The 27,591-nt window shown below is 42.5% G+C and overlaps 1 protein-coding gene across 2 annotated transcripts in view; it reads left to right on the top strand.

Moving 5' to 3' along the window:
- LOC126268054 (carboxypeptidase B-like) overlaps window positions 1-27,591 on the top strand; it is a 169,521-nt gene that overhangs the window by 46,967 nt on the left and 94,963 nt on the right. The window contains exon 9 of one of the 2 annotated variants that reach the window (XM_049973487.1): window positions 3,267-3,542. The exons of the other annotated variant lie outside the window; for it this stretch is intronic. Coding sequence (XP_049829444.1) covers window positions 3,267-3,457 — 191 coding nt within the window. The 3' untranslated portion in view covers window positions 3,458-3,542. Of the gene's footprint in view, window positions 1-3,266; window positions 3,543-27,591 lie in introns of those variants that run through there. 2 annotated transcript variants of the gene reach the window in all.

Raw genomic sequence — 27,591 nt, 5'->3', positions numbered from 1 at the left:
TTGAGCAAGTAATCTAAACTAACTAGAAGTAAAATCCTTCTGGGTTGGCTTTACTTTTACTAAATACCAACATTAGTCCCCACTCCGTTCCACGGGCTTTAGGTTTCAGGTCAAGTGATCTAAACTAACTAGAAGTGAAGTCCTTCTGGGTTGGCTTTACTTTTACTAAATACCAACATTAGTCCCCACTTCGTTCCATCGGCTCTAGATTTCAGGTTTAAAGCTGTCCGCTCCTGATTTTCCCCTGATATCCAGTTGGAATTTTCATCGAGTCCCACGGGTCATATCATTTTCGCTCTGAATTTCGCTGGGTTCTCTCATACGACTCCTACAGAATTGGCGTTACTTTTGACGAAGAGAACATTTAGGAGACAGCGAAGCAGTGTCCACAGAGTCAAATGGCTTGGTAAATAATCAAAAGTAATAACCCGTTTCAGTACCGCAATACGGCATAGAATTTTTTAAATAAGTGGATGTTATAGGACTAAATTTTCCTTTTTTTAACTCACATTACTTCTCGGCATAGTCTCCTTTAAGGGATACACACTTCGTCCACCAATCCCTTAACTTTTTCATCTTATCGGAAAAATAGTTTCTGTCAAAGTCTGCAAAATATTCTTGACTGCTCCTATCATATTCTCATTTGGTGAAAATTTGTGTCCAGCAATCCAAAGTTTCGAGTTAGGGAACAGAGTAAAGCCACTTGGAGCTAAGTCTGTTGAATAGAGTGGATGAGGGACCAATTCAAACACCAGTTCATGCCCTTTCGCTACTGTTATCGCTGATTTGTGGAGTGGCGCATTATCCTGGTGAAAAAGCACTTTTTTGCGCACCAGTTTGAGCCAATGCATGTTTCAGACGATCTAAGAATGAAGCATAATAGGATCCAGTTATGGTTCTACCTTTTTCCAAGTAGACAACGAGTATTATTCTTAGGGAATCCCAAACACCTGTGGCCATCACCTTACGAGGAGACAAAAATGGTCTTCGACTTCCACGTTGCACGTAGTTGCATCACAGCCGATTCTACGTGCACGATATTATGCACTGCCTCAGTTGATATGCCTACGGTCTCAGCAGTCCCACGATTATTTTCTGGGGCCTTGCATTACAATATGATTCATTTTGTCACTGGCTTCCTTTGTAGTGACCTCAATTGGACGGCAGGAACGCGCATCGTCTTAAGTGCTTAAATTAATTAATCCAAAATAAATGGTCTTTAATGATGGTGCAGAGCCCTCCTGAACTTCGCCCAATTCTGTTTTGTTTTGTGCAGCTGTTGAACCCTTCAAATGAAAATGTTTGCCGGCCGCGGTGGTCTCGCGGTTCTAGGCGCGCAGTCCGGAACCGTGCGACTGCTACGGTCGCAGGTTCGAATCCTTCCTCGGGCATGGATGTGTGTGATGTCCTTAGGTTAGTTATGTTTAAGTAGTTCTAAGTTCTAGGGGACTGATGACCACAGCAGTTGAGTCCCATAGTGCTCAAAGCCATTTGAACCATACTGAAAATGTTTAATAACAGCACTAAATTCAATGCTTTTCATTTTCAATCGTAGCCGACACACAAATATAGACGACTGATAACAGTAAACTACATATTGTTGAAATTCTTTATACGAAACTATAACCAATTATGAAGGCGTAACGAAAATGTTCCATTTTTTTTCACGGAAATTTACAAGACTTATCAAACTACCCTCTTCTTTCAATTTTTAATTTTTTTTCCTAGTACATTGTTTGGCATCATTCCTTTAGGGACGGCAGTTGGACCGGATTTTTTATTTCAGAGGAGTATTCTCGCACTATAAATTTTTGTCCAAAGTCTTGCGTGGATCTATATCTCAGATCCCGCTCTCAATCTAAATAACGAAAGCTTTTATTTTCGCAGCTGACTGAATTCCTTAACGAGTATTTTTTCGCATTAACTCTCTTGAGTTTCTGTTATTTTCCCTGATCTCAGTTCAGTTTAAGCTTGGCACCAATGTGGTTCTCTGTTTCTCTGTGTGAATCTTATAGCAGTTAATTAGTTAATTTGTTTTAAAAATGTTTGTTTCAAGTCACCTCAACGTGTAGTGTTAATTTAAAAAAAAAGTATTCAAGAGAATGGTTCTTCATAAAACGACCGAGAAGTGAGTATGAAGTAAAACGTATAACTTGTGATACGTTTCCATTGCACACAGGAGAACAGTAGATATTAAGGATTATTTACCTACCGTAAAGCATAAACCCAATGTGTACTCTGCAAGCAGTTAAGAAATGGACAGCTATTTCGCTTCAAGTTCATTTACACAGATAAATTACTAACAGCAGCAGAATTATCAAACTGCTATCGTACCGTTAAATATCATATGTCTTTGAAATTAGTGGACTGTACTTGTACACTAAGCTCCGCGCTTTTTAATGATTCTGGAGCAGCAAAAATGTGACGCTGGACAGAACAAAATCATCAGCAATTGTGAGATCAATGTTAGCACGCTATACTGCCAAACAAATACGGGATGATTTTTAAAAGGTCCATTGTCTTGGTGTAGCTATAGCCTCTAGTAATCACAGCACCTTCAAAATATTTCCATTATTTAATTCACTTTTTTTCTAGCTTGAAAAGGTGTCCCGGTTTCTGCTTCCCAAATTGCGTCTACTATTAGTCAGTTTAAGAGAACTGTCCCGGTTTGTCACACAGTAATTACGACAGCTGTCTGACTGGTGTACATCTCCCAGTAGTCCTGATTTGGATTTTCCATGGTCTCCTGAAATCATTCCATTTTACAGCTAGCGAGAGGCTATAACTGAAGCCCTCGCCATTCCTTACTTAATCTCGCATTTTAAAATGCTCTAAATTAATAGGTTGATCATTTATTATGATTTTATTGCTACTTTTTTCATTTCGGCAGTTTGAAACCTGACAGTTTGATATTTCTGTTTTTATTTATTAAGAAATGTTGAGAATATTTAATGATGTGTTATATGGGAAAGTTTCAGAAGAAGTCCGGTTGAAGAGATATGAACAAATAAAATACGGACTTGAATAAACAGCTCATACAATTTCACTCTGTTGACTGCGCAGTTGATCACCCCACAAACCAAACCAAACCAAACTCATACAATCTGAAATGGTTGCTTCGTCGTTGTAGCAAATCACTATAGATAAATGGCTAGTCACACATTTTTTACCTTTATTTAGTTTGTTCTCTCTATTGCGTTGTTTCCATGATTCGACGGCTAGAAAATGTCTGATCTAATTATGAGGCCGACGTGCTGTTTCAACAGATGCGTCAGCCGGCAGCAGCGACGATTGGACGAAAGCCGTCGGCGGAGTGGAGCTCGCCTACACCATCGAACTGCCCGGTGGTGGCAGCCAAGGTTTCGACCCTCCAGCGTCTGAAATCATCGGCATCGTGACGCCATTCTTCGAAGCAATACGAGTCTTCGGCCAGTACGTCAGTGACAACTTTGGATGAATATTCCCTCATGTAGATGGAGATGTACACTGATTACGTTTCTTTGAGAGATATTTGTTCCGAATAAACGAAAACTGCATGGAAATTTAGTGTTCTTAATCTCCAAAATAGATTTTTCACTCTGCAGTGGAGTGCGTACCGTTTTGAAACTTCCTGACGGATTAAAACTGTGTGCTGCACAGGGACTCGTAAACGTTTCAGTACACAGTATTAATCTGACAGGAATTATCAGTATTTTTAAGCTTCATAACACGCATTTGCTTTCAGAAGTCACAGACAACAGGTTACCAACAAGGAAGTACCACATTTTGTTTTTCCTTCAGTTAGGCCGCTTTCATTCCTGAGTCTGCAACTGCCCATGGTGTTTTTGGCTTTTGATTCTGTAAGGGGTAATCAATTGAAAATTAGACGGATGGAAAAAAGTAAGTTAACAGATTATTATCTCAAACGTAATTGGCATAACATTTAATACATTTATTTCTACTCTGAGACAAGATGATTAGTGTCGTCATTGGAAAATGAACCATGATTGTATCCAGGCATGCACTTCTGCGCCCAAAGCAAATCGAAGACGACGAATGTCTTTTTTCAGGGCTCCAAAAATACAGAAATCGCAATCATGTTGGCTGGCTACATTCGTAGTTCCTTAGGCAACTGCCAAGCTTTTTGTTTTTTGAGTGTGTAAGGTGATATATATGTTTTACTTATTCTATGACTGAGGACAAGTGTGTAAGTTGAAATGACATGTTTAATGTCTCAATATTAGCATAGAAATACAGGCTTTTACACAGTTTACCATGAGACAATGCTAAAACAGTTGTCAGGATAATTCATGTCATCAACACCAAAAGTGAAATAATCCTAAACACGACAGTATTAAACATTAACTCTCAGAAATTAAATTATCCTCAAGTTTAACTAGGTATTTCTTCACAAAATTATTCTTATGGTTTCGTTATGATGTTGGTCAGTACTACGATAAATCATCCGATTCCGGTTCAAAGTTCGGCACTATTTTTACGATGACAATCAAGTCTACAGTGGATGGTTAGTTATTTGACAAATTGATCAAAAGATTACATAAGGTCGCTAGAGTTTACAGTGGACGCAAGCTGGTGAACCAACAAGTTCACACCTCTACGCGTGGTATTTACCTTTAGCTGCGATGATATGTCGTCTGCTAGGCCGCTCTCACCTCTGAGATTCCTATAAATCTAATTAAAACCTTTGCTTATTTTTTTTTTTTCAATATGAACTCTTCCTAAGTCTCTCGTTGTGCGAGAAAACATGTACTCAACCCTAGTCTTAAAATATGGCTGGAGTAGCGTGCATATTATAATACCTTCTCAGTTCTTGCAAGACCAATTAACTAATTGGCTGGTTCATTTCCCCACAGTTGGAGCTAAACGATGCTACAGCTAATTTCTAGCTGGATGTCAGCCGCTGTGAACGCAGTGTTCACCCAAATTTCTTCTCTGCGTCGTACAGAGCATTATGCACTCCATTCTGCACTTGACGCCAATTCAGAGAAGAGTCCCTCCCCCCAAAATTCCGTCTTGTCTTTCTCATAGCCGAATTGTCTCCCCACCTGAGTTCTTTCCTTCTTCACGTCACAGCTTTTTTCGACCAATAGGAGCGTTCCTCTTATTTTGTGGAAACTCTCTCTACCAATCGCAAGGGCCCTACCATTAACCTGCGTCGAAACTTCGGCTCTTTACTGCTTCCTAGTGCGTTTCCGCCAATCTGACGTTTTGTGCCCGCGCCAGACGTCAAAATGCGTACATTGCCTCTGACGTAACACTCGCTGCACACGTGATCTAAAATGCTTCACTGGTCTTGTTAGTATGCATCTGAAATCCTGAAACGCAGTTTTTAAAATCTTTCTTTCCTGTCCTCCCTCAGATAGCCTGTTAACTTTCTCTCCCCTTCTGAGTCACTTGGCCGGTCGTTGACCTGGCATGGGGTGCCCCTTTAAGTGATTTCCATTGTATCTCCCATGGTGCGGCCTTGCCTCTGCTCTCGCCCCTCTGAATTCCAAACTAAACGCCTCTTGCTGTTTGTTGCACCTTCTGATCATAGACATGCATTATACAGGAACGGTGTGTTAATTAATGTTGATTGAGTGTCATCCCTTTTCGCATACTGATAGGCAAATTTGCTCATAACCGCCGAATTAAGTTAGGTGTCATATTCACCTTCCTGTTACCATGTATAAAGCATTCATGTAGGGTGCGAATCTGACCTTCATTTATTCTGCCACGTTACAAATTCATTGACTGCCTTGTCTAACAGTTGGAGATAAATTTATTACCAGATAGGCAATTACTTTTGAAATAATAAACAGTTTGCTTACTTTTTTCCATCTGTCCCGTTTCATTTGACTGCTCCTTATGCTGCCTCATCCCCTCACTGAGGCAACAACAACACCGTATAATATGATGAGCAACAGTGTGTGAACGTGTAAATTCTGTTTCGAGTTTGCCCACACAGTGCAATGGTTTTCCGTTGTATTCTGAGATGTAAGAGTGGGAAGAACCTGGTATTAGCGTAAACAGATGGTAGGAAGCCACTGAAAATCAAGTACGCGCCGACTAGAGTATCTGTCCAACAGTATTCAAACGTCCTATGGATCCGAAACTCCCTCATCTTCCTGTTTCTCAAGCTAGCGCAAATAGAGCACAATCAGCAAATAGAGTACATTTAGCAAATAGAGTATAATTTACTTAATAAATGCTGATACTCTGCCTGCTACAAAGAAATTTGTCACCTACACTTATCATTTAGTAACAAGAGATAGGAGAAGATGGCGAATGTCTGTAGCTCTATAATAACATCGTAAATAATTTCCTCATTAGTTAAAAACAGTTCGAAAGTATGTATGAATTAAAAGTGGCATTGTCTTTTTTTGTATCCCCAAATAACATACCGATTTTGCAAGATGTCTCCTCCCATATATACACGGATGATTTTGAAAGAAAAATAGTCATTAATAAGAGACATTACGTGCAAGAAGGATACAATAATGAATGAATGAGAGATATTTCCCTTGAGAATGTGGCCACTCAGGGTGAATTCACCACATTGCAATAACTTTAGTAAAAAATGTAACACCAAGATCGTTAAAACTGTCTTCAACGAGGATTATACACTGTGGGGCTAATAAAAATGGCACAGATAAAAGACTTCCATGATACATGATAGACATGAAATGCCGGGATCTTGCGACAAGTGTCAGGTTGATCTGGTAGGACTCTGAAGCATTTTCTGGTGACCTGCAGCCCCTTTTTCTAGTGTGCAGACACGTTTCAGAATGTTTTTTGACTTGTTCGAAACAGATCCTGTCTGTCGCCATTTTCGGACTATGCGTTGCATGCCGCTCTTTGCTGGCGCTTTGACACCATTTAACGTCTCAGCAAACAGCTGACCACACTGTTTCCACGACTATGTTGTCACGTAAGTAATCAAAACGGACACCACCTGCTCCACTATTGAATACCAGCCTCCATTCTGCACTGCTCCCCCTTACATTGACGCAGCCAGCACTACGCTATGAATCAGTGTGAATCAAGTGGAGGACGTATATGTGGTGTCATCGTGACGGGGAGTGGTTATATGCATACATTCACGTCCAATCGTGTCCACTCGTTCGGGCCACTTTGATTTGCCCCACCATGTTCTAACGATCAGGTAAGTAATTATACACAAGCGCCGGCAACGGTGTGCCACATTCACGGTGTGCGGACCGCATGCGGACCAAGGCTCGGCTTGTCACGTCTTTATTCGCTTCTTCCCGGAAGTACTAGGTACAAGGCGACATTTCGTTTCGTATTGCGCTGTGGCATCTTTCAATCGGCAGGACACTCTTCAGTTCGGCAGAATCTTGGCTGTCAGCACTGTTTACACTTCAGCATATGTTCGTGGTATGAAGGACGTTCAAAGTCCAGTGGCTTTTTAAACAACAACAAAAAAAGAGGTAGTCAAACAATCAATCATCACAAGCCTTTAAAAATGATTGGGTGTGAGAGAACAGAGGGATGAGAATTCTCGGGTATATTACGCTGCCACAGAAGTGTCGGGTCGTGCAAAATCCGTAGGAAACAATGTCATCACAAGCCTTTAAAAATGATTGGGTGTGAGAGAACAGAGGGATGAGAATTCTCAGGTATATTACGCTGCCACAGAACTGACGGGTCGTGCAAATTCCGTAGGAAACAATGTTACAATTCCATGCACAAAGATGTTAAGGATTTAGTTGACAATGAAAACGTAAAAAAATTACTACGATCGACAGACCGAATTCATTGCTCTACACATCAAGAAACACTTTGTGCCAAATTTCCAACATGAAGTACACGAAGAAATTGGTGGTGTGAAGAATAAAACTTCTAAAGTCGCACGCATTGTTCCTTTATCAGTTGCAGCAGTTTTCGATGAAACTGAACAAAGGGTATGGAGACTTTATAATTTATTTGACTGTAGGTTGTTTAAGTGAAGGGTCATACTTGGAACGATTATAACATCCAGAGTGGACTGCAGAAATTACTTTTTAACTGTACTTGACTGCACACTGCCCACAGTAAGACATTGCAAGGTGAGAAACAAGTGATTTTAGGTTTGATGGGGATGCATATAAAAAGAAAATCACATTATAGAACAGTCACATTCTGATAAACAAAGTTCAGTTCTCTAAACTCACTGCTATTAAAGTGAAGAATTCATAGTGGTCTTGAAAGAATTACGAGGATTGTTTGTAAAACGGTTTGATGACAGTGCCAATCCCACATCTCTTTTAGAGTGTTACCGAGACCGTTTGCCGTACCAGCTGGAAGCAAACCTGTGCATTTGCAGATGTAACTGATTAACCTGCAAGATAATTCCAATTTTAATGACAAATCGTTTTATGTTAAAACTGTCCAGGACGCCTACAGTGCTTTCCTCGTTTCTATGTCTCCATAATGAGGTCGCGAAGGTTGCGAAGGTGCTAAAATATGTCGACCGACTTATTTGCGTGAAAGATCTTTTTCCGTTATGAAATTAAATTAGTAATGAGTATGTGGCAACGTCAGTGAAACGCTCTGCATCTAGTTGTATGTAATAGTTTGTCCAAAGCAAAAATTATTTTGTGTCTCCAGTGCAACAAAAATACACTCACGTTCAGGAAAAAATAGAACACCTCGAACGGCTAGAGATAGGACGTCCTTTTTCACACAATATATACATTAGTATGTTCTGCAGAAACGATTAGCATTTGAGCCATGATGGCCCATGGGTTCAAGGTCAACATCGATATCACGGCGTAACTGCGGCTCTCGTTGTCACTGTAAATCGAAGGTAATGAATCAGTGTGACTTGAGGACACGTGCAGGATGCCTCGCAGAGGTATGCGTGAACCGTACAGTCAAATCAATGAGTTTGAAAGAGGGCGCGTTGTTGGAATGAGAGAAAGTCACGTGTCCATGCGGGAAATTGCTTCTCGTGTGGGGCGAAGTGCTTCGGCAGTGCGATGCGTGTGAGCAGAGCGGTTCACGGAGGACCGCAGAACACGACGAAATGGGCCAGGGCCAGGGCGTATCCCACCGCCCCCCACCCCCCACACCCAGCAGAAATCGACGCCTCCTCCGAATAGCTTTGCAGGACAGATCTTCGTTCTCCTCGGCTCTGGCGTAACATTGGAACAGCGTAACATATCGTACATCTACATCTACATCTACCGCTACATGACTATTCAGCAATTCACATTTAAGTGCTTGGCAGAGGGTTCATCGAACCACAATCATACTATCTCTCTACTATTCCACTCCCGAACAGCGCGCGGGAAAAACGAACACCTAAACCTTTCTGTTCGAGCTCTGATTTCTCTTATTTTATTTTGATGATCATTCCTACCTATGTAGGTTGGGCTCAACAAAATATTTTCGCATTCGGAAGAGAAAGTTGGTGACTGAAATTTCGTAAAAAGGTCTCGCCGCGACGAAAAACGTCTTTGCTGTAATGACTTCCATCCCAACTCGTGTATAATATCTGCCACACTCTCTCCCCTATTACGTGATAATACAAAACGAGCTGCCCTTTTTTGCGCCCTTTCGATGTCCTCCGTCAATCCCACCTGGTAAGGATCCCACACCGCTCAGCAATATTCTATTAGAGGACGAACGAGTGTAGTGTAAGCTGTCTCTTTAGTGGACTTGTTGCATCTTCTAAGTGTCCTGCCAATGAAACGCAACCTTTTACTCGCCTTCCTCACAATTTTATCTATGTGGTCCTTCCAACTGAAGTTGTTCGTAATTTTAACACCCAGGTACTTAGTTGAATTGACAGCCTTGAGAATTGTATTATTTATCAAGTAATCGAATTCCAACGGATTTCTTTTGGAACTCATGTGGATCATCTCACACTTTTCGTTATTTAGCGTCAACTGCCACCTGACACACCATACAGCAATCTTTTCTAAATCGCTTTGCAACTGATATTGGTCTTCGGATGGCCTTACTAGACGGTAAATTACAGCATCATCTGCGAAGAATCTAAGAGAACTGCTCAGATTGTCACCCAGGTCATTTATATAGATCAGGAACAGTAGAGGTCCCAGGACGCTTCCCTGGGGAACACCTGATATCACTTCAGTTTTACTCGATGATTTGCCGTCTATTACTACGAACTGCGACCTTCCTGACAGGAAATCACGAATCCAGTCGCACAACTGAGACGATACCCCATAGCTCCGCAGCTTGATTAGAAGTCGCTTGTGAGGAACGGTGTCAAAAGCTTTCCGGAAATCTAGAAATACGGAATCAACTTGAGATCCCCTGTCGATAGCGGCCATTACTTCGTGCGAATAAAGAGCTAGCTGCGTTGCACAAGAGCGATGTTTTCTGAAGCCATGCTGATTACGTGTCAATAGATCGTTTCCTTCGAGGTGATTCATAATGTTTGAATACAGTATATGCTCCAAAACCCTAATGCAAACCGACGTCAATGGCAGAAGTGACAGTCCGTCGCCGACTATTACGGCATGGGTCACGTGCGCATCGCCCACTTCTCCGCATACCTTTGACGAATGTGCAGAAACGTGCAACACGGCAATGGTGCATCGAACGATGTCACTGGGGACAGGAATAGCATTAGATATTGTTTTCGGACGAATCCAGGTTTCATTAGTTTGGAAATGATGGCCCGAATTTCTTTCTCCGCAGACAAGGGGAGCGGCATCACAGTGATTGCTTTCGCACAAGACATACAACGCCAACTCAAGACCTTATGGTGTAGGCTGCTGTTGGGTACAGTACGTGCGTGTCCACGAGAATATAACCAGTGTGACCTATGTGAATGACATCCTGCAACTCGTAGCCATATCCTTTCTGCTAAAAGCCCCAGATGCAATTTTTCAGCAAGACAATGCAAAACCATATGTTGCTGCATGAACACGTGCCTTCTTGGCGTCACAGGATGTCAGCCTTTTGCCCTGGCCCGCCAGATCAGCAGACTTGTCGCCCGTCGATGATGTGTGGTATAAGGTGAAACGGTGGGTGGAGCACTGTGACCCAGTGTCGACGACCACAGATGAGCTTTCGAACCAAGTGAATGTAGCATGGATGGCTATATATCAGGACGCCATTCGCGCCTTATACATGTCGATGCCATCGCGCATGGAACAAGGTATCACGGCCCATGGCGGACCTTGCGTCCTCTAGGCAACAGGACACATGCTGAACAAAGGCGACTGAAATACTTATCATTTCTGCAGAACATAATAATGTACGTGTCCCGTGAATATGAATGCGCTATCTTTAATCGTTCAAGGTGTTCTGTTTCTTTTCTGATTATGAGTGTAATTAAATAACAATGAAAATTTGGCTTGTTTGTGATCTATGTTGTTGAGAAATGTCAAATGTAATACCAAGTTGTATTCATTGTGATTGCACCGCCGTTTAAATGTGGCTCATTCACAGTTTCTCCTCTCCCCCTCTTCTCCCTCCTCGCCTCGCTCCGAGACAGTGTGGCGTCGCGTCGATCTGTGGACGAGGGGGGGGGGGGGGGGGGGGGGGGGGGAGGTGCAGGGAGACTGAACGCTATGTCACTTGTGCCAGGGCACAACCCACAACCTGAATTCTTGGCCCCGCTCCTGGTATACACAATTGATCACACTAATAAAACTCCATGTGATCACTGACTTTGAGAATTCAGTATTGAGTAAAGCCGGCATGTGCTGCAATAAAATTCTTGCAGTGATCAAAGATGAAATTGACAATGTGAACTCCAACCATATGACGACAGTGATGATTACTGATTACTGGAGGCTACTGTGGGAAAACTGCTTACTTTGTGCCATCTTCGACGAGAAACACGCAGCGAATGTGAATGTTCCTTGGAAAAGGCTGGTACATTCGTCACTTCATGTTGCCGTGCATTATCTTGATCGCATATGTCCCTCATCCAACAGTTGCTGACAGAGCAACGTCCTTACATAGTACCGAGATTGCATGGTGTACTGAATGACACCCAAATCACCAAAAAATTTCTGCATGATTTTTCTCGTGAAGCTGTGTAGATACGCTCCCTTACTCCGCGCTTCCCCTCCCCCCCCTCCCCCTCTCACTTTTGGCGGGGTGCAAGAAAGCTTATGCAGATAATAATTCCTTGTCATGCCTCTCAGTTAATTCACTTGAAAAAAGTCCCATGATAATGGTAACAGTCTCATTTGATTTGTGGAAAAATATTAAGCATAACTTGTTCGAGGCAAGGGAGACGTTGCTGTGATTGATGAGGCCAGCATTTGTGGATACATGCGTTAACATTAGAATACATTCGCTTTTCAGATATGACGCTTCTTGTCCTGCAACAATGATATGTTACTTTCAATTTTCTCGTTTGGAAATGTCAGATAATGCTGGAAGTGGTGGGTGCGTAAATTCTAACAATTTGTACTTTCACGGTAACAACGAAATATTAAGAATGCAAAAGAAAATTGAGGATCTGTTAGTTGACGATCAGTTTGGCTTTAGGAAATATAAAGGGACCAGTGAGGCAGTTCTGACGTTGCGGTTGATAATAAAAGCAAGACTGAAGAAAAATCGATTCGCGTTAATAGGATAGGTCGACCTGGAGAAAGAATTCGACAATGTAAAATGGTGAAATATGGTCAAAATTCTGAGAAAAATACGAGTAAGCTACTCGTATGGGGAAAGGCGGGTAATATACAATATATACAAGAGCCAAGAGGGAAGAACAAGACGGGAAGACCTAGAAAAAAATGCTCAGATTAAAAAGGATGTAAGACAGGGATGTAGTCTTTCGCCCTAATGTTCAATCTATACATCGAAGAAGCAATGAGGGAAATAAAGGTACAAGAGTGGGATTAAAATTCGGGATAAAAGGTTATCAATGATAAGATTCGCTGGTGACATTGTTATTCGCAGTAAAAGTGAAGAAGAATTACAGAATGTGTCAAATGGAATGAACAGCCTAATGGATATATAATATGGATTGAGAGTAAATCGAAGAGAGACGAAAGTGATCAAAAGTAATAATAATGAGAACATATGGTGATCACGAAGTAGACGAAGTTAAGGAATTCTGATACCTAGGCAGCAGAATAACGTATTACTGACGGAGCAAGGAGGACATAAAAAATAGACTAGAGAGAAGTCTGCTAGTATCATACGTCTTAACTTGAGGAAGAAGCACACTATTATGCGGTATTGAGACATAGACTGTGGGAAAACCAGAACAATAAAGAATCAAAGCCTTTGAGATGTGGTGCTACGGAAGAATGTTGACAGTTAGGTGAGGAACGATGAATTCTCCGCAGAATCGGCGAGGAAAGGAAAACACTGACAAGAAAAACGGAGAGAATGATAGAACATCTGTTAAAACATCAGGGGATATCTTCCATGATACTAGTGGGTGTTTTAGAGTGTAAAAATTATAAAGGAAGACCGAGATTTGAATACACCCTGCAAATAAATGAGACCGTAGAAGCATTTGCTACTCTGAGGTGAAATGGTTGGCACAGAAGAGGCATTCGGTGGCGAGCCACATCAAACCAGCCAGAAGGCTGATGACCAAAAAGAAGAAACTAAATATGACTTTTTCCCTTTGGAATGCAGGAGTATTCTTTGGATCGTTTTCCATTCAGTGGGTCTAGAAGACTTGTGTAGCGTTCACCAGTTGTCCTTTTATCCTTTGCTGCGTTACAAATAAAAAGAATCCCTTTGCATCCCACGACGTACTGATCATAAACCTTCTGAGAGGTGAAAATGATTTCGCTTTTCCTTTAGTGCAGAGCCTTTAGACTCTACTGCCGTCTTTATTAGTGTTTCGTTTTGATGTGGTTTGTCGACTACCCAAAGTAACAAAACTCACAAAAATCAATCGAATTCCTTTTAAAATGGTCCTGACATTCGTTTTCACATTTGATTTTGGTCAATAGCCAACATATTATGCATAGATTTATATTAGCTAGAGCTTCCTAGAAAATACTCCATACTTTTCCTAGGGATATTTTTATGTTTACATCTGCTCCATACATAACTACGATTTTGTTATGAAACAGACATATATAAAATTACCTTATATTCTAAATACTGAACTAAGTTTTCGGTGCCTATAATACTATTTTTCTTATCTTTATTTGTTTCTACTACTATCACTCTACCATTTAGACTAGCACACATCGTCCAGTGCCATACTCTGCCTTTATCAAAGCGAAAATGGTAGGTAGCTGCAGAGCTAAGGGCGCAATGCTATTGTGGAGGATGGCGGTTCAAATGCCCTTCCTGTCATACAGATTTAGGTTTCTCGTGCTGTACCTGAATCAGTTATGGCGGACGCCGGGATGGGTCCTTTGAAAGTAAACGGGCGATTTCTTTCCACATCCTTCCCGAATAAGTGCTTACTGTCCATTTTAATGGTAGATGTCTCTACCCTGATTCTATGTTTGCATGGTGCTTTCTTTCCAACCCATTTCCTATAAGCTTTGCATACTCGAACCAGGACATTACTGCTAGGCTTATTTTGTCTTTGAATGTTCAGTTTAGCTTTCTTTAGAGACAGTGCAGAATTCTCGGAGGTTGTTTCTCCACGTTCTTTGGAGTACTCTACAAAAAATAAGTAGTATATTTTTACTATTTGTAATTCTATACAGAAAACATTAAAAATGTCAAATAAAGCTGTGAGTAAGCCATTCGTTTGTGAGTACATCAAGAGTGCTTAATTAGGCGTTGGAATTTTCTAACTGGTTTGTGGGGAATAGAAGCTATAATTTGCGTGTATTCTACTGCCCACAGGAATGTTCCACGAAATGTCTCTATGTATCATGGACTGAAGACTAAATTGGATTACTGTACCGAAAGAAACCGGATGAGCTGGCGCAGTGGACACTGGTCACATCTTCGTGAGGAAGGGAGTTCAGATCTCACCAAATGGTCCTCAAGATTTGGGTTTTCCGTGGTTTCTCCAAATCGCTCAGCGCAAGTGCTGAGAAGGCATTTTTGGAAAGACGAAACCCATTCTATCTCTCTCTGTCTAAACTTGTGCACCTTCTATAATAACTGGCTCATCAACCAAAAGTCAAACCATGTCTTCCCTGTACAGGCATTTAGCAAGTTTAAGCAATAAACAAGTATATAGCCAACGTCACTGAATATGGGCACTACTTACTTCTGGACCGTTAACTTTCGTGTTGTATTGACTTACTCTTCAACAATTCGAAATAGTACGACACAATTTCAGAGACTTTGCCGGTCTCATACAGATACCATCGGTGACCATGCAGCTCGTTAGATGAAATTACAATGAAATGAAAACCCTTAGCTGCTTACAGGCGTCGACGTACGTCAGTGGGGACAGATGAAAATGTGTACCCCGACCGGAATTCGAATCCGGGATCTCCTGCTTACCTGTCAGACGCTCAATCCATCTTCTTCTTCTGTGCGAATGCACAAACAGTGCCCGAACTCTTACGGGAATCGGCAACGCGCCGCGAGCAATGAGTATAATTGGCAGGGGCACTACGAATGTAGTGTGTGGACAATGCTTTGAGAATGTGGGTTTCGCGGGAGGCGTGTCAGAGATAAATCCCTGCAGTCGCGCTATCCTCTGTGTCCTCCGTGTCTCAATTTGATAGAGCGTCTGCCATGTAAGCAGGAGATCCCGGGTTAGAGACCAGGTAGCGGCACACATTTTCATCTGTCCCCGTTGACGTATGTCAACGCCTGTAAGCAGCTAATGGTTTTCATTTCATTGTAATTTCATACAGATATGATTCTTTTGTACGTAGACTGAAGCGGCGAGTAAAAATTTGTACCAAGGTCGGGAATCGTACCCGGTTCTCCTGCTTACTATGCAGGAGCGTTAGCCACCAAACCACCTTGGCAGAGCTGGTCACACAACTGCATGGATTACCCTGCCTTCCTCCCTTCTCGATCCAAATTCACATTTTCAGTAAAGCCTCTGAAATTGTGTCATTTCATTTGTATAAACACCTGCACTTGGGTTTCAGGTTGGATCCGCCAGTTAGGTTCGATGGTGAGGTGCTATTCCAGAACATGGAGAGCCGCGGTAATTCTGTTCGCGTGTAAGGGTGAATTTAAAGCAGACTGGGGTGACTGCAAGAATTTGGATCGAGGAGGGAGGAGTGCCAGTATAACCCGTGCAGCGATGTGAACATCTGTGCCAAGGAGGATTAGTGGCTAATGCACCTGCCTACCAAGCAGGAGGCCTGGGTTCGATTTCCGGCCTCGGTACAAATTTTCACTCACCGCTTTAATCTTTATACATAAAATCAATTCAAACTAGAATAGCAGAGCATAAATTTAACACTTGCTGAATAGTCTACTGAAAAGTTTTTGTGAGAAAGATACAAACTCCATGCATTCTAGCAGTTTTCACTGCATCCAGTGCGTTTCCTTCACGTTCATACATAATCTACTGTTCCTATTAACGGCCAAACCAGCCAGTTCTTTTCCTAGCTGCTAGTACCAGTATCGGATAGTAGTCTAGTCATTATAAGGAATATGCAGACTTCTACTTCGTATGCTGGCAGCGAAGAGGTGTGAGATAAGATTCAGAGAAATTTGCTTATCTACAGAACGGTAGCGCTAACAGGGTCGTGCAGAACGCAGTGCGTACCAATTGTGTTAGAAGTAGGTGAGTAAGTTCTGCTTCTGAGACTCTCTCCTACTTAACGTTACCTGGTACAAAAGCTAAAAACACGAGTCGATTGATTTTGTTAAACCTTCTAAATGGAGAATGGGCCTTTAAAGCGACAAATCATAATCAGTGCTCGATTGGCATTCATCTACAATCATTTTCAGAAAAAAAAACAGAATACCTTGAACAACTAGAGATAGGACGTTCATATTCACAGAACATCTATATTAGTATGGTCTGCGGAAATGATTAGCGTTTGAACCATGTTGGCCCGTAGATTCAAGGTCCATATCGATATCGCGATGCAACACCACCTACAGGTAAAATGTGCCTGCGGCTCTCGTTGTCGCTATACACCGAGGGTAATGAATCAGAGCGACTTGAGATTGTCCAGGATGTCTCGCAGGCGTATGCGGAAGCCGCTCCGTCAGGTCAGTGTGAAAGAGTGCATGTTGTTGGTATGAGAGAATGCGATGCGTCCATCCGGGAAATTTCTGCTCATGTGCGACGTGGTGTGCCGACAGTGCTACATATGTGTACAGAATGGTGCACGGATGGCCATAGTACTCGACGAGATGGGTCAGGTCGCACTACGCAGACCACCTCCCTTGAAGATCGACAGCTCATCCGAATGGCATTGTAGGAGAGCTCTGCGCCCTCCTCGGCTCTGGCGCACCAGTGCAACAGTGTAACACACCGTACGCTATCAGGGGTGGCATTCCGTCGCCGTTTATTATGGCATGGGTTAAGAGCGCGTCTTCCAGTTTTCCACCTACCCTTGACGAATGTGCACAAACATGCTAGTCGGCAATGGTCTATGGAACGACGTCACTGGGGACAGGAATGACATCAGACGAATCCAGGTTCAGTTCGTTTCAAAATTATGGCCGGATTTTCGTTCACCGCAGACAGGGGAAGTGCCATCACAGTGACTGCATTCACACAATTCATACAAGGCCAACCCAAGGCCTCATGGTGGAGGGTGTTATTGGGCACAGTTCGTGGGTGACCAGGACAATGTGACCAGTGTGGCCTATGTGAATGACGTCCTGCAACTTTCTGCTAAAAGCCCCAGACCAATTTATCAGCAAGACAATGCAAGACCTTATGTTGCTGCATGAAAACGTGGCTACTTGGTGTTACAGGATGTCAGCCTTTTGCCCTGGACCGCCAGGTCACCAGGCTTGTCGCCAATCGAAAATGCGTGGGATATGGTGAAACGACGGGTGAAGCGCTGTGACCCAATGCTAACCACCACAGATGAAATATGGAAACAGGTGAATGCAGCATGGATGGCTATACCACAAGACGCCATTCGCGTCTTATACCTGTCGATGCCAGCAGGCATGGGACAAGTTATCAGGGCCCATGGCGGACCCTGTGCCTACTACGCAGCAGGAAACCTGCTGGATCGAGGTGCAGAATTTACTAATGTAGATGTCCTGTGAATATGGACGCCCTATCTCTAGTCGTTGAAGGTGTTCTGCATTTCCTGAACGTGTATATATGTCTACATACGTAGGTTGGAACTTAAATAGAGGCAACACTGCTGTGGAGACACTATGCAATGGAGTCTACTACACGTTGCTGACATACCTACCTTACCTCCGATCAAATGGACTCACCTGTCCCACGTCACCGGTGTGTGCACAATCGAGGAAAATAGTCACTTGTGATCGAACGGTCGAACGTAGCGGTGTCACTATGTTTTCGAAACAGGAACAACTGAGCTGGATCAAGATTGAATGGGCCAGAGGTCGTACAGCACGACAGTGTCATCAAGGTCTTCAATAGGCTTACGGGGAATCGGCTTTGCCGTACAGAACAGTGGTAGGCTGGGTAAAAGCCTTCAACGAAGGTCGGCAAACTGTGGCAGGCATGCGTTAACACTCGCACCACAACGATGGGTTCTCATATTAAATCTGAGAACACGCAAAAGGAGCTTGTCAAAATACACAAAACATGACTGCTGAATGAGCCAGACCTAGAAAAAAGCGAGGGAAAATACTAATAATGAGTGGTACACTGCTGTGAGGGTAAATTCCTAAAAAATAGCTAACGTCTAGGGAAAGTACTATACGTACACGGGAAATATCATCCAAGAAAAAATACTCTAGTATGCGACCAAAACATCGAGAATGGAAGTAATCTAAAAAATAGCTTATTAGATAACGTCCTGTAGGATACATTATACGATCCGGTAGGCACCAGCTGTATAAAACCAGTGAAGTAAAACTCAAAAACTCGTGTAATGTGCGTACTTCTGCCACGTTGCTAACAGTCCGATGTGGCCTAAGCAGCCCACGATACCTAGCAATACACTGGCAGGCCACGGTGCCAAAGAGGAAAACAAAAGACACACCAATTGCTGTAAGGAAGAAATCATAAGTAGAAAAACAATTGAAGGCTTGGATCGCATTCTGTAAATTAAAAAATCTCTAGTTTATTGTAGGTACAAAATGAAATATACTGATGTAAAGCAGAATACGTTTTATTTTTCATTTTACACCTACAATAAAACCTTATTTAAAGTTTATATTCCGTTTCTGCACTTCGTTGATCATCAGAGCTCAATTCAAAGCGGTGCTCATCACTAAAGGTGGGTTTAAGTAGTTCTAAGTTCTAGGGGACTAATGACCTCAGTAGTTAAGTCCCATAATACTCAGAGCCATTTTGAACCAGGCCGAAGGCGCATTTGGAGACACCCTGGATAGCAGTGTAATACCAAGATGGCCGTCTTCCGCCATATCGCCCCACAACTAGGAATGATGGTTTAGGGTGCCATTTCTGTTCATAGCAGGCCCCCTTTCGTTGTCATTCGTGGCACTCTTACAGCACAGCCGTACGTGGACCACATTTTACGCTCCATTTTGCTGTCCATCATGGCGAGCCAAACCGGGCTTACATTTCAGCAAGATAATCCCGGCCACCCGGGTAAAATGGTTTCTACTGCTTCTGTTCGAGCTTGCCACAACCTTCCTTGACCAGCAAGGTCGCCGGAGTTCTCCCCAGCTGAGAACTTTTGGAGCATGGTGGGCACCGCCCTCGAATCATCTTGGGTTTTTGACCATCTAACGCTCCTCCTGGAGAGAGGACGTCCAGCAACACTCTCAATCAATGACAAGCAGAGTGACTGCTTGCATAAGGACCAGAGGTGGACCAAAGCGTTATTGACTTGTCCAATTTATGAAGCTCTTCCGCTTAAATAAATCATCAAAATTTTTTCTGACAAAATCATTTGTTTGTACCTGTACATGTACAGCACATGTACTGATTTCGTCTCATTCGGATAAGGCCTTCGTGGTGCCTCTTTTTTTGATCTTAGAGTGTACTAAGCAGAAAACTATTCGTCTTTTGACATATGGTAAGTTTTGCGTACTTAAGGTCATATATTGTTCTTCGGGAACGACACTTTTTCGAACACATCGAATAAGTTATACTAAAACTGGTAAGTTTCGATTTTTGACCTCTTCTGGAAATATTTCCGTGGACACCCATGGATGTGTCCCGCCTATTGCACTAGAAACCTACAACCACAGGTTCTTCAAGATGTACGTAGGAGTAGCGCTTGTCAGATTCATCAGTTCTGGATGGATTTCTGCATCTACTTCGACAGCCATACTCTGAAAGCCGTTTGAAGTACAGATTTCATTTCACCACATATCAGGATTTCTTCATATTCAATTTGAGTGAACAAATGACTACTTAAATGTCTGCATGAGAGCAGTAATTAGCCTAATTTAATCTTAACGATCCCTCCTGCTGCCCTCTGTAGGGGACTGTAGTATATTCCTTGAATCGTCGCTTAATGCTGGTTTTTGCAACTTTGTACGTAGTCTACCGCGGAATGGTTGGTACGCCTCTTCCATCGCCTACCAGTTCTGGTCTTTCAGCACCTCTGCGGCGCTCACACGTGGCTGAAATAAACCTCTCACAGCTTGTTATGCCCTTCATTGCACACGTTCGGTATCCCCTTTTGGAGCAATATTTTACGATGGGTTGCAGAAGTGTTTAGTAAGCACTCTGCATTGTAGAAAGCGTACTTTGCCAGTATACTACCAATGAATCGATGTCTACGACCTCCTTCATCCGCGAATAGGCGATATCAACATTCCATTTCATAAACATTCAAGTGTCAGCGTAGGAGTAAAGCAGACGTGGGTTCCAGCACCAGACTCTGAAGCAGACCTGGGCATTCTGATGTTAGAAGTCAGTCAACTTCTAGAGATTGACCAGCTTTCCATGGTGTCGATGCTGGTTTGAAATGTGACTTCATCTCTTCAGAGAATAAGTTCTGTCCTGAGAAGTGAGATGGTATTTTCGGTTAGGTTTTGTTGTTAGTGAGGCAACAAATCCGAGGCGCCTGTTTTATTCAGTTTAACTTCATTTAAATTCACTAAATTCTGTACCCTAGGTTCGTGAATGGATTTTATTGCACCTAAACGCTTACTTTGAAAGAACTGCTCACACAATGCCGACTGGGTGGCATTCGCTTCTTTTGCATGCAAAATTAACCCATTTCCTGATATTAATGTGCTGATCGAAGCAGTTGTTTTTGGTCTTGCCGATATATACTAGCCTTGTGACTCTGATTATAGAGATGGTGTTACTGAATTCCTTTTATTTTATTTTATTTTGTTTTGTTGGGAGCTCTGAAGGGGAACAGTACAATTCATAAGAAGTACAGCACAAAGGTCGGGGACAAGGTAATTCCATTTTAGAGACAAAATATCTATTTAAGTTATAGGACAAAAGAAATATAAACGTTGCTACACTAGCACTTTATATAAGAATGATTACTAAAAAATCCCTCCAGTTTTCACATTAACTGAGTAATTAGTAGTTCAACACCAAGTTGCAGTAAAAGTCATTCAACTCACTATGTCATACTTTTATACAAATTTGATTTTGGTACATTTCACAGATCCCATATTAAATTATTCTGCAAAGCTAATTATTGTTTAAATTAGACGGTAGTAAAAATCAAAGTCACCACAAATTATTTGAGCAACATAGCACTAAAATGAGATTTTATCCGTTGTATTTATAGTCTGCAAATCGTCTTAAAATTACACCACAATTACAGTGTAAACAGGATACACAACGGACACTGCGTTAGCCCTCCTTCTCAGCTCCACCAATATTTGTCATTCAAGCTTCCGACTTTATTCGTTGTGATACAGCATTAGAAATTATTGTGATACGGGAATGAGTACACAGAGTTTAAAGCACTGAATATTTTGCCAATAAATTAAATTTTAATAACATTTCACTCTACACAGGGGAAGATGTGGGACAGCAAGAGTACTAGAGATTATAAAAATCCTAATGTCTCAGTATCAAATGCTATCAACTGTGTCCCTCACTTGTTCCCCCTTGCGGCCCCGCAACCGAGATTATGATGTATTCTGCCATAATATAATAACGATACTGGATTAAGGATTGTGTTTCTCCTCGTTCATGTACCAGCCTGTGGAGCATTGTACAATTTAATTATTCAACTTTAAGAAGTAACCATACCAGCACTAGAAATTGAAGGCAACTCGTCTTATTCAAATATATCAGACCTCCGAAAGATGGTATAATGTTAGCAGCAGATTGTGATGTCGCAGATGTGCTCTTGAAATATTCCTTCTCGTTCGTCGTCTCAGCGCCTCTGTCATGTCTGGAGGAGTCTTGTCACGGCCGCGGCAAAACACCACGAATGAAATGATAATTAAATCGAGACCCTAAGCTGCCTTCGGTGGCTCAGATGAATAGAGCGTCTGCCATGTAAGCAGGAGATTCCGGGTTCGAGTCACTGTCGGGGCACACTTATTCAACTATCCCCGTTGATGTATATCAACGCCTATCGACAGCTTAGGGTCTTGATTTAATTATCATTTCATTCTAAGCGGGCTGCATGGTCACCAATGGTATCTGATCTTTCTGACATGTCCGAAAGAACAGATACCGTTTTCACAAAGACCACCAACTCTTAGCGCCGTGGAGCGCGCGAGACAAATCACACGGGGTGTTGCTCCGTAGAGTTCAGCCGGAACGTTTGGTGGTGGGCGTGGACAATTTCCATGCGTTGTTGGACATATGCCGTTAAGCTAAGTAAGGGTGGTCAGCCTCCCTTTGACCCGAGAGACTGGATTAAATTACACTGTTGTTGTTGTGGTCTACAGTTCTGGTTCGATGCAGCTCTCGATGCTATTCTAGCCTGTGCAAGCTTCTTCATCTCCCAGTACTTATTGCAACCTACATCCTTCTGAATCTGTTTAGTGTATTCATCTCTTAGTCTCCTTCTACGATTTTTACCCTCCTCGCTGCCTTCCAATGCTAAATTTGTGGTCCCTTGATGCCTTAGAACATGTCCTACCAACCGGTCCCTTCTTCTAGTCAAGTTGTGCCACAAACTCCTCTTCTCTCCAATTCTATTCAGTACCTCCTCATTAGTTATGTGATCTACCCATCTAATCTTCAGCATTCTTCTGTAGCACCACATTTTAAAAGCTTCTATTCTCTTCTTGTCCAAACTATTTATCGTCCATGTATCACTTCCATACATCGCTACACTTCGTACAAATACTTTCAGAAACGACTTTCTGAGACTTAAATCTATATTCGATGTTAACAAATTTCTCTTCTTCAGAAACGCTTTCCTTTCCATTGCCAGTCTACATTTTATATCCTCTCTACTTCGACCATCATCAATTATTTTGCTCTCCAAATAGCAAAACTCCTTTACTGCTTTAAGTGTCTCATTTCCTAATTTAATTCCCTCAGCATCACCCGACTTAATTCGACTGCATTCCATTATCCTCGTTTTGCTTTTGTTGATGTTCATCTTATACCCTTCTTTCAAGACACTGTCTATTCCGTTCAACTGCTCTTCCAAGTCCTTTGCTGTCTCTGACAGAATTACAATGTCATCGGCGAACCTCAAAGTTTTTATTCGTCTCCATGGATTTTAATACCTACTATGAACTTTTCTTTTGTTTCCTTTACTGCTTGCTCAATATACAGATTGAATAACATCGGGGAGAGGCTACAACCCTGTCTCACTCCCTTTCCAACCACTGCTTCTCTTTCATGTCCCTCGACTCTTATAACTGCCATCTGGTTTCTGTACACATTGTAAATAGTCTTTCGCTCCCTGTATTTTATCCCTGCCACCTTTAGAATTTGAAAAAGAGTATTCCAGGCAACATTGTCAAAAGCTTTCGCTAAGTCTACAAATGTTAGAAACGTAGGTTTGCCTTTCCTTAATCTATTTTCTAAGATAAGTCGTAGGGTCAGTATTGCCTCACGAGCTCCAACATTTCTGCGGAATCCAAACTGATTCTCCCCGAGGTCGGCTTCTACCAGTACTTGAGGACAATATTATGGAAATGGAAGAGGATGTAGATGAAGATGAAATGGGAGATACGATACAGCCATGCAGATAAGATGCCTGCCATCTCGAATGCAAGTGATACGAGGCCGTTGGGATCCAGCATGGCGTTCCGTATTACCCTTCTGAAGCCACCGATTCCCTATTCTGCTAACAGTCACTGGATCTCGACGAACGCGGGCAGCAATGTCACGATATGATAAACTGCAACTGCGATAGGCTACAATCCGACCTTTCCTCGTATTCGAGGCATCACAACAACGTTTCACCAGGCAACGCTGGTCAGCTGCTGTTTGTCTATGAAAAATCCGCTGGAAACTTTCCTCATGTCAGCACGCTGTAGGTGTCGCCACCGGCTCCAACCTTGTGTGAATGCTCTGCAAAGCTAATCAGTTTGCATATCACAGCATCTTCTTCTTGTCGTTTAAATTTCGCGTCTGTAGCACGTCATCTTCATGATGTAGCAATTTTAATGGCCAGTAGTGTAGGTACTTCAACTATACCACTAATCAATGCCCTGTAGCAATCCGACTTCTTTCAAATAAACTCGCAATTCCGAACAGTTGATGGACAACGAATACCAGAGTCAGTAACTACACCGGCACCAACTAGCTTGTACTGTCTCCCCAAAAAACAATACGTGATTGCAGCCCACAGTTCAAATTTCTATTGGGGTGAAACGCAATTTATTATTTTCTAATAACCCTCACCAAGTATACTTCTTTCGGTTTGCAACACTTCCAGTTAGCTAGTAGCTCCATTCTTGTATGAACCAGTTGTCTCGTAACCTGATATGTATTTTTCGACGATGATTCGTGTTTCACGTAAGTCGGACAATTTATTGACCCTGTAACACTTGAAAATTTCCTATGGCCGAAATCTAAATAGTGAAGGAAACAACAGTGTGACACTGTGCGATGTTTGTGGCAACCAAGGACGCTATAATCTTGCAGAGACATATGAACGATGCAATCATCTCTGGTTTATATACGATTTTTGTTGTTATCTAGAATGTTAATTATTCTGACTATTGTTCTTCGGACTATTGTTCTCGTCAAGATTATTTTGAAACTACTACATCTTCATAGATATATTGCATCAGAAGAAAAAAAGAGCTCGTGTCAACCGATTAATAGGTGAGACTCGAAATTAATTATTCTTCTACAATTACATTCTCATAAAGAGAGTTCCAGATATCAATGTTGAGGTGCATCTGGAGAGGCGGTGGAGACGTGGCGAACGAACCTGCAATCACACGGCGATTCTTTACAGACTCAAGAGCTCGCAATTAAATAGCGTTAACAGCGATTTACCAAGATTTCGTCACTCAACATATTATGCAAACAAAGGGTTTAGTTTAGTTAACAGTATATCGCTCGAAAATCAACAGTACAAACCAATATCTGGTCCAAATAATGTTCGAACACGACATAAAACTACATAACACACCACGACAAATAAAATAATATATCAGCTGCATGTTTCTTTCGTCAGAGTGCAGCAGCAAGCGATTGAAACGGACAGTGTTACTGCATCTCCTTTCAGTTGCGAGACAGGCTCGGTCACAGATTGCTGCAAGCAGAAGGAGTCAATGCCGCCAAGGTTCGTAGTTCATTGTGTCGTGTGTATGGGGATGGAGTTATGAGTGATTGTGTTTTGAGGAGTGTTGTTGAACATTCAAGGCTGGTCGTACTGACGTACACGATGAAAGTGGTCGAGAAACGCATTCAGACGTGACTGATGAACTTGAGCAACATGTTAACGAAACGGTGTGCGTGAGGCATCAGTTCACAACTTTCGAACAATCTCAAGATGTCCTCAGATTTAAGGGAAAACCCACTTTAGCACCGGCACTGAGAGAGTAGGCTACCATAAGTTTTGTACGCGGTAGGTGTTAAATTGTCTAACCAATGGTCACAGAACCGGTAGAATAGGTTCAGCCTTGACACTCCTTCAGCACTATCGCGAAGAGAGGTAGGAATTTCTGAAAAGAATCGTGATTAGGGATGAGGCATGGGTGCACTACATGAATTTTGAACAGTTCAAACAGTGGATGCACTCTTATTCTCTCAATAAACCCATAATATACGCGCTGTCTGCCGCGACATGATGGTTTTGGTTTTTTGGGACCACAAAGGAATTCTGATAACAGATTTAATGCAAGTAACGTGTGAGAACACTGTGACACTCTGGTTCACTGTGGTACTCTTCAATCCAGAACAGTTGGCATGGGATGATTAGCGAAGGAATCATTCTTCCTCATGGCAATGCACATTGTGAATCGAACGAAGAAATAATTCAGACATTTTGGCTGTGAGACTTTTCATCATCCTCCCTATAGGCCACACTTGGAACGAAGAAACTCTCATCTCTTAGGCAAACTAAAGGCCAGGATAGATACTCAGCACCTCACGATTTACGATAAGCTCAAGGACGCCGTCTATAACTAGCTGAAGCTCCAGTAAGTATCGTTTATTAATGAAGGGGTAAAGAAACTGCTGTCAGTGTGCCACTTTTGTCTGGCTTTCTGTGACGACTATGTGGAGAAGTGATTTGAAAACATAATGACTGCAAATTAAAAATATTATCTATGTTCGCAAATACGAACAACACAATTTCATATAAATCATACGCCCGGCTGGGCAATGGATCCTCCATCTTCAGTGCTGATGCACAAATACGTGCCATCTCCTATGGTAATCTGAGTAGAGAATATAGAATTAATGGACATGGACCGAGGATAGGTGGTGCTCGGTGAGAATGTGGCTCGGCCGTGTGGTGTGCTGAGATAGTCGGCGCATGTGCAAAACACCGTATCCCGGAAGGTATGTGGTTAACGCACCTGCCTTCTAAGCACAAGAGCGTAATATCCTGCTGCAGCTTTGATTACCTTCTAGGCAGATATAATGATTCACAGCTGCAGATTCTGCGTGGAGTCCGAAGGAACAGACATCAGTCATTCGTATAACTGTTATGCTTAACTGGGCAATGGAGCCACCTTCTTCAGCGCGCATGCAACAAATACGTCCGATTTCCAGTGATCATGTGAGTAGCGAACATGGAGTTAATGGAGAGGGAGACAGCACACAGGTGGCGCTCGTCTGAATGAGGATCGGCCATGAGGAATGCCGAAATAGTCCGCGCAGTTGCGAAGCGCTTTGTCCCAGATGCCACAGTGATTAACGCCCCGCCTAGTAAGCAAGAGGTCCGGGTTGGAATCCTGGTCTAGTACTCATCTACGTTCGTTGCCGCTGCTTCCACATAATATCCCACCGCAGGTGACAGCAGTGATATTCTTCTAGTTCGATGCAATGTTTCACTGCTGCAGATTGCACTTTGTGTCTGTTCTTTCGTACGTGTCTGAAGGAGCAGACACCACACATTGATACAGTTGATACGCCTAGCTCGGCAATGAGTCCACATTCTGTAGTGCGGATCCACAAATATGTCTGATGTCCTGGGGGAAGCTGAGTAGCAAATGTGGATGAAATTGACAGGAACAGCGGATAGCTGGCGCTCTGTGAGAATGTGGTCGGTCATGAGGCACGCCGAGATATTCCACACAGTTGCGAAACGCTCTGTCCCGGATGGCACAGTGGTTAACCAC

Source organism: Schistocerca gregaria, chromosome 4, assembly GCF_023897955.1.
Source record: "Schistocerca gregaria isolate iqSchGreg1 chromosome 4, iqSchGreg1.2, whole genome shotgun sequence".
NCBI lineage: Eukaryota > Metazoa > Arthropoda > Insecta > Orthoptera > Acrididae > Schistocerca > Schistocerca gregaria.
This window is presented reverse-complemented; position numbering and strand designations above follow the sequence as displayed.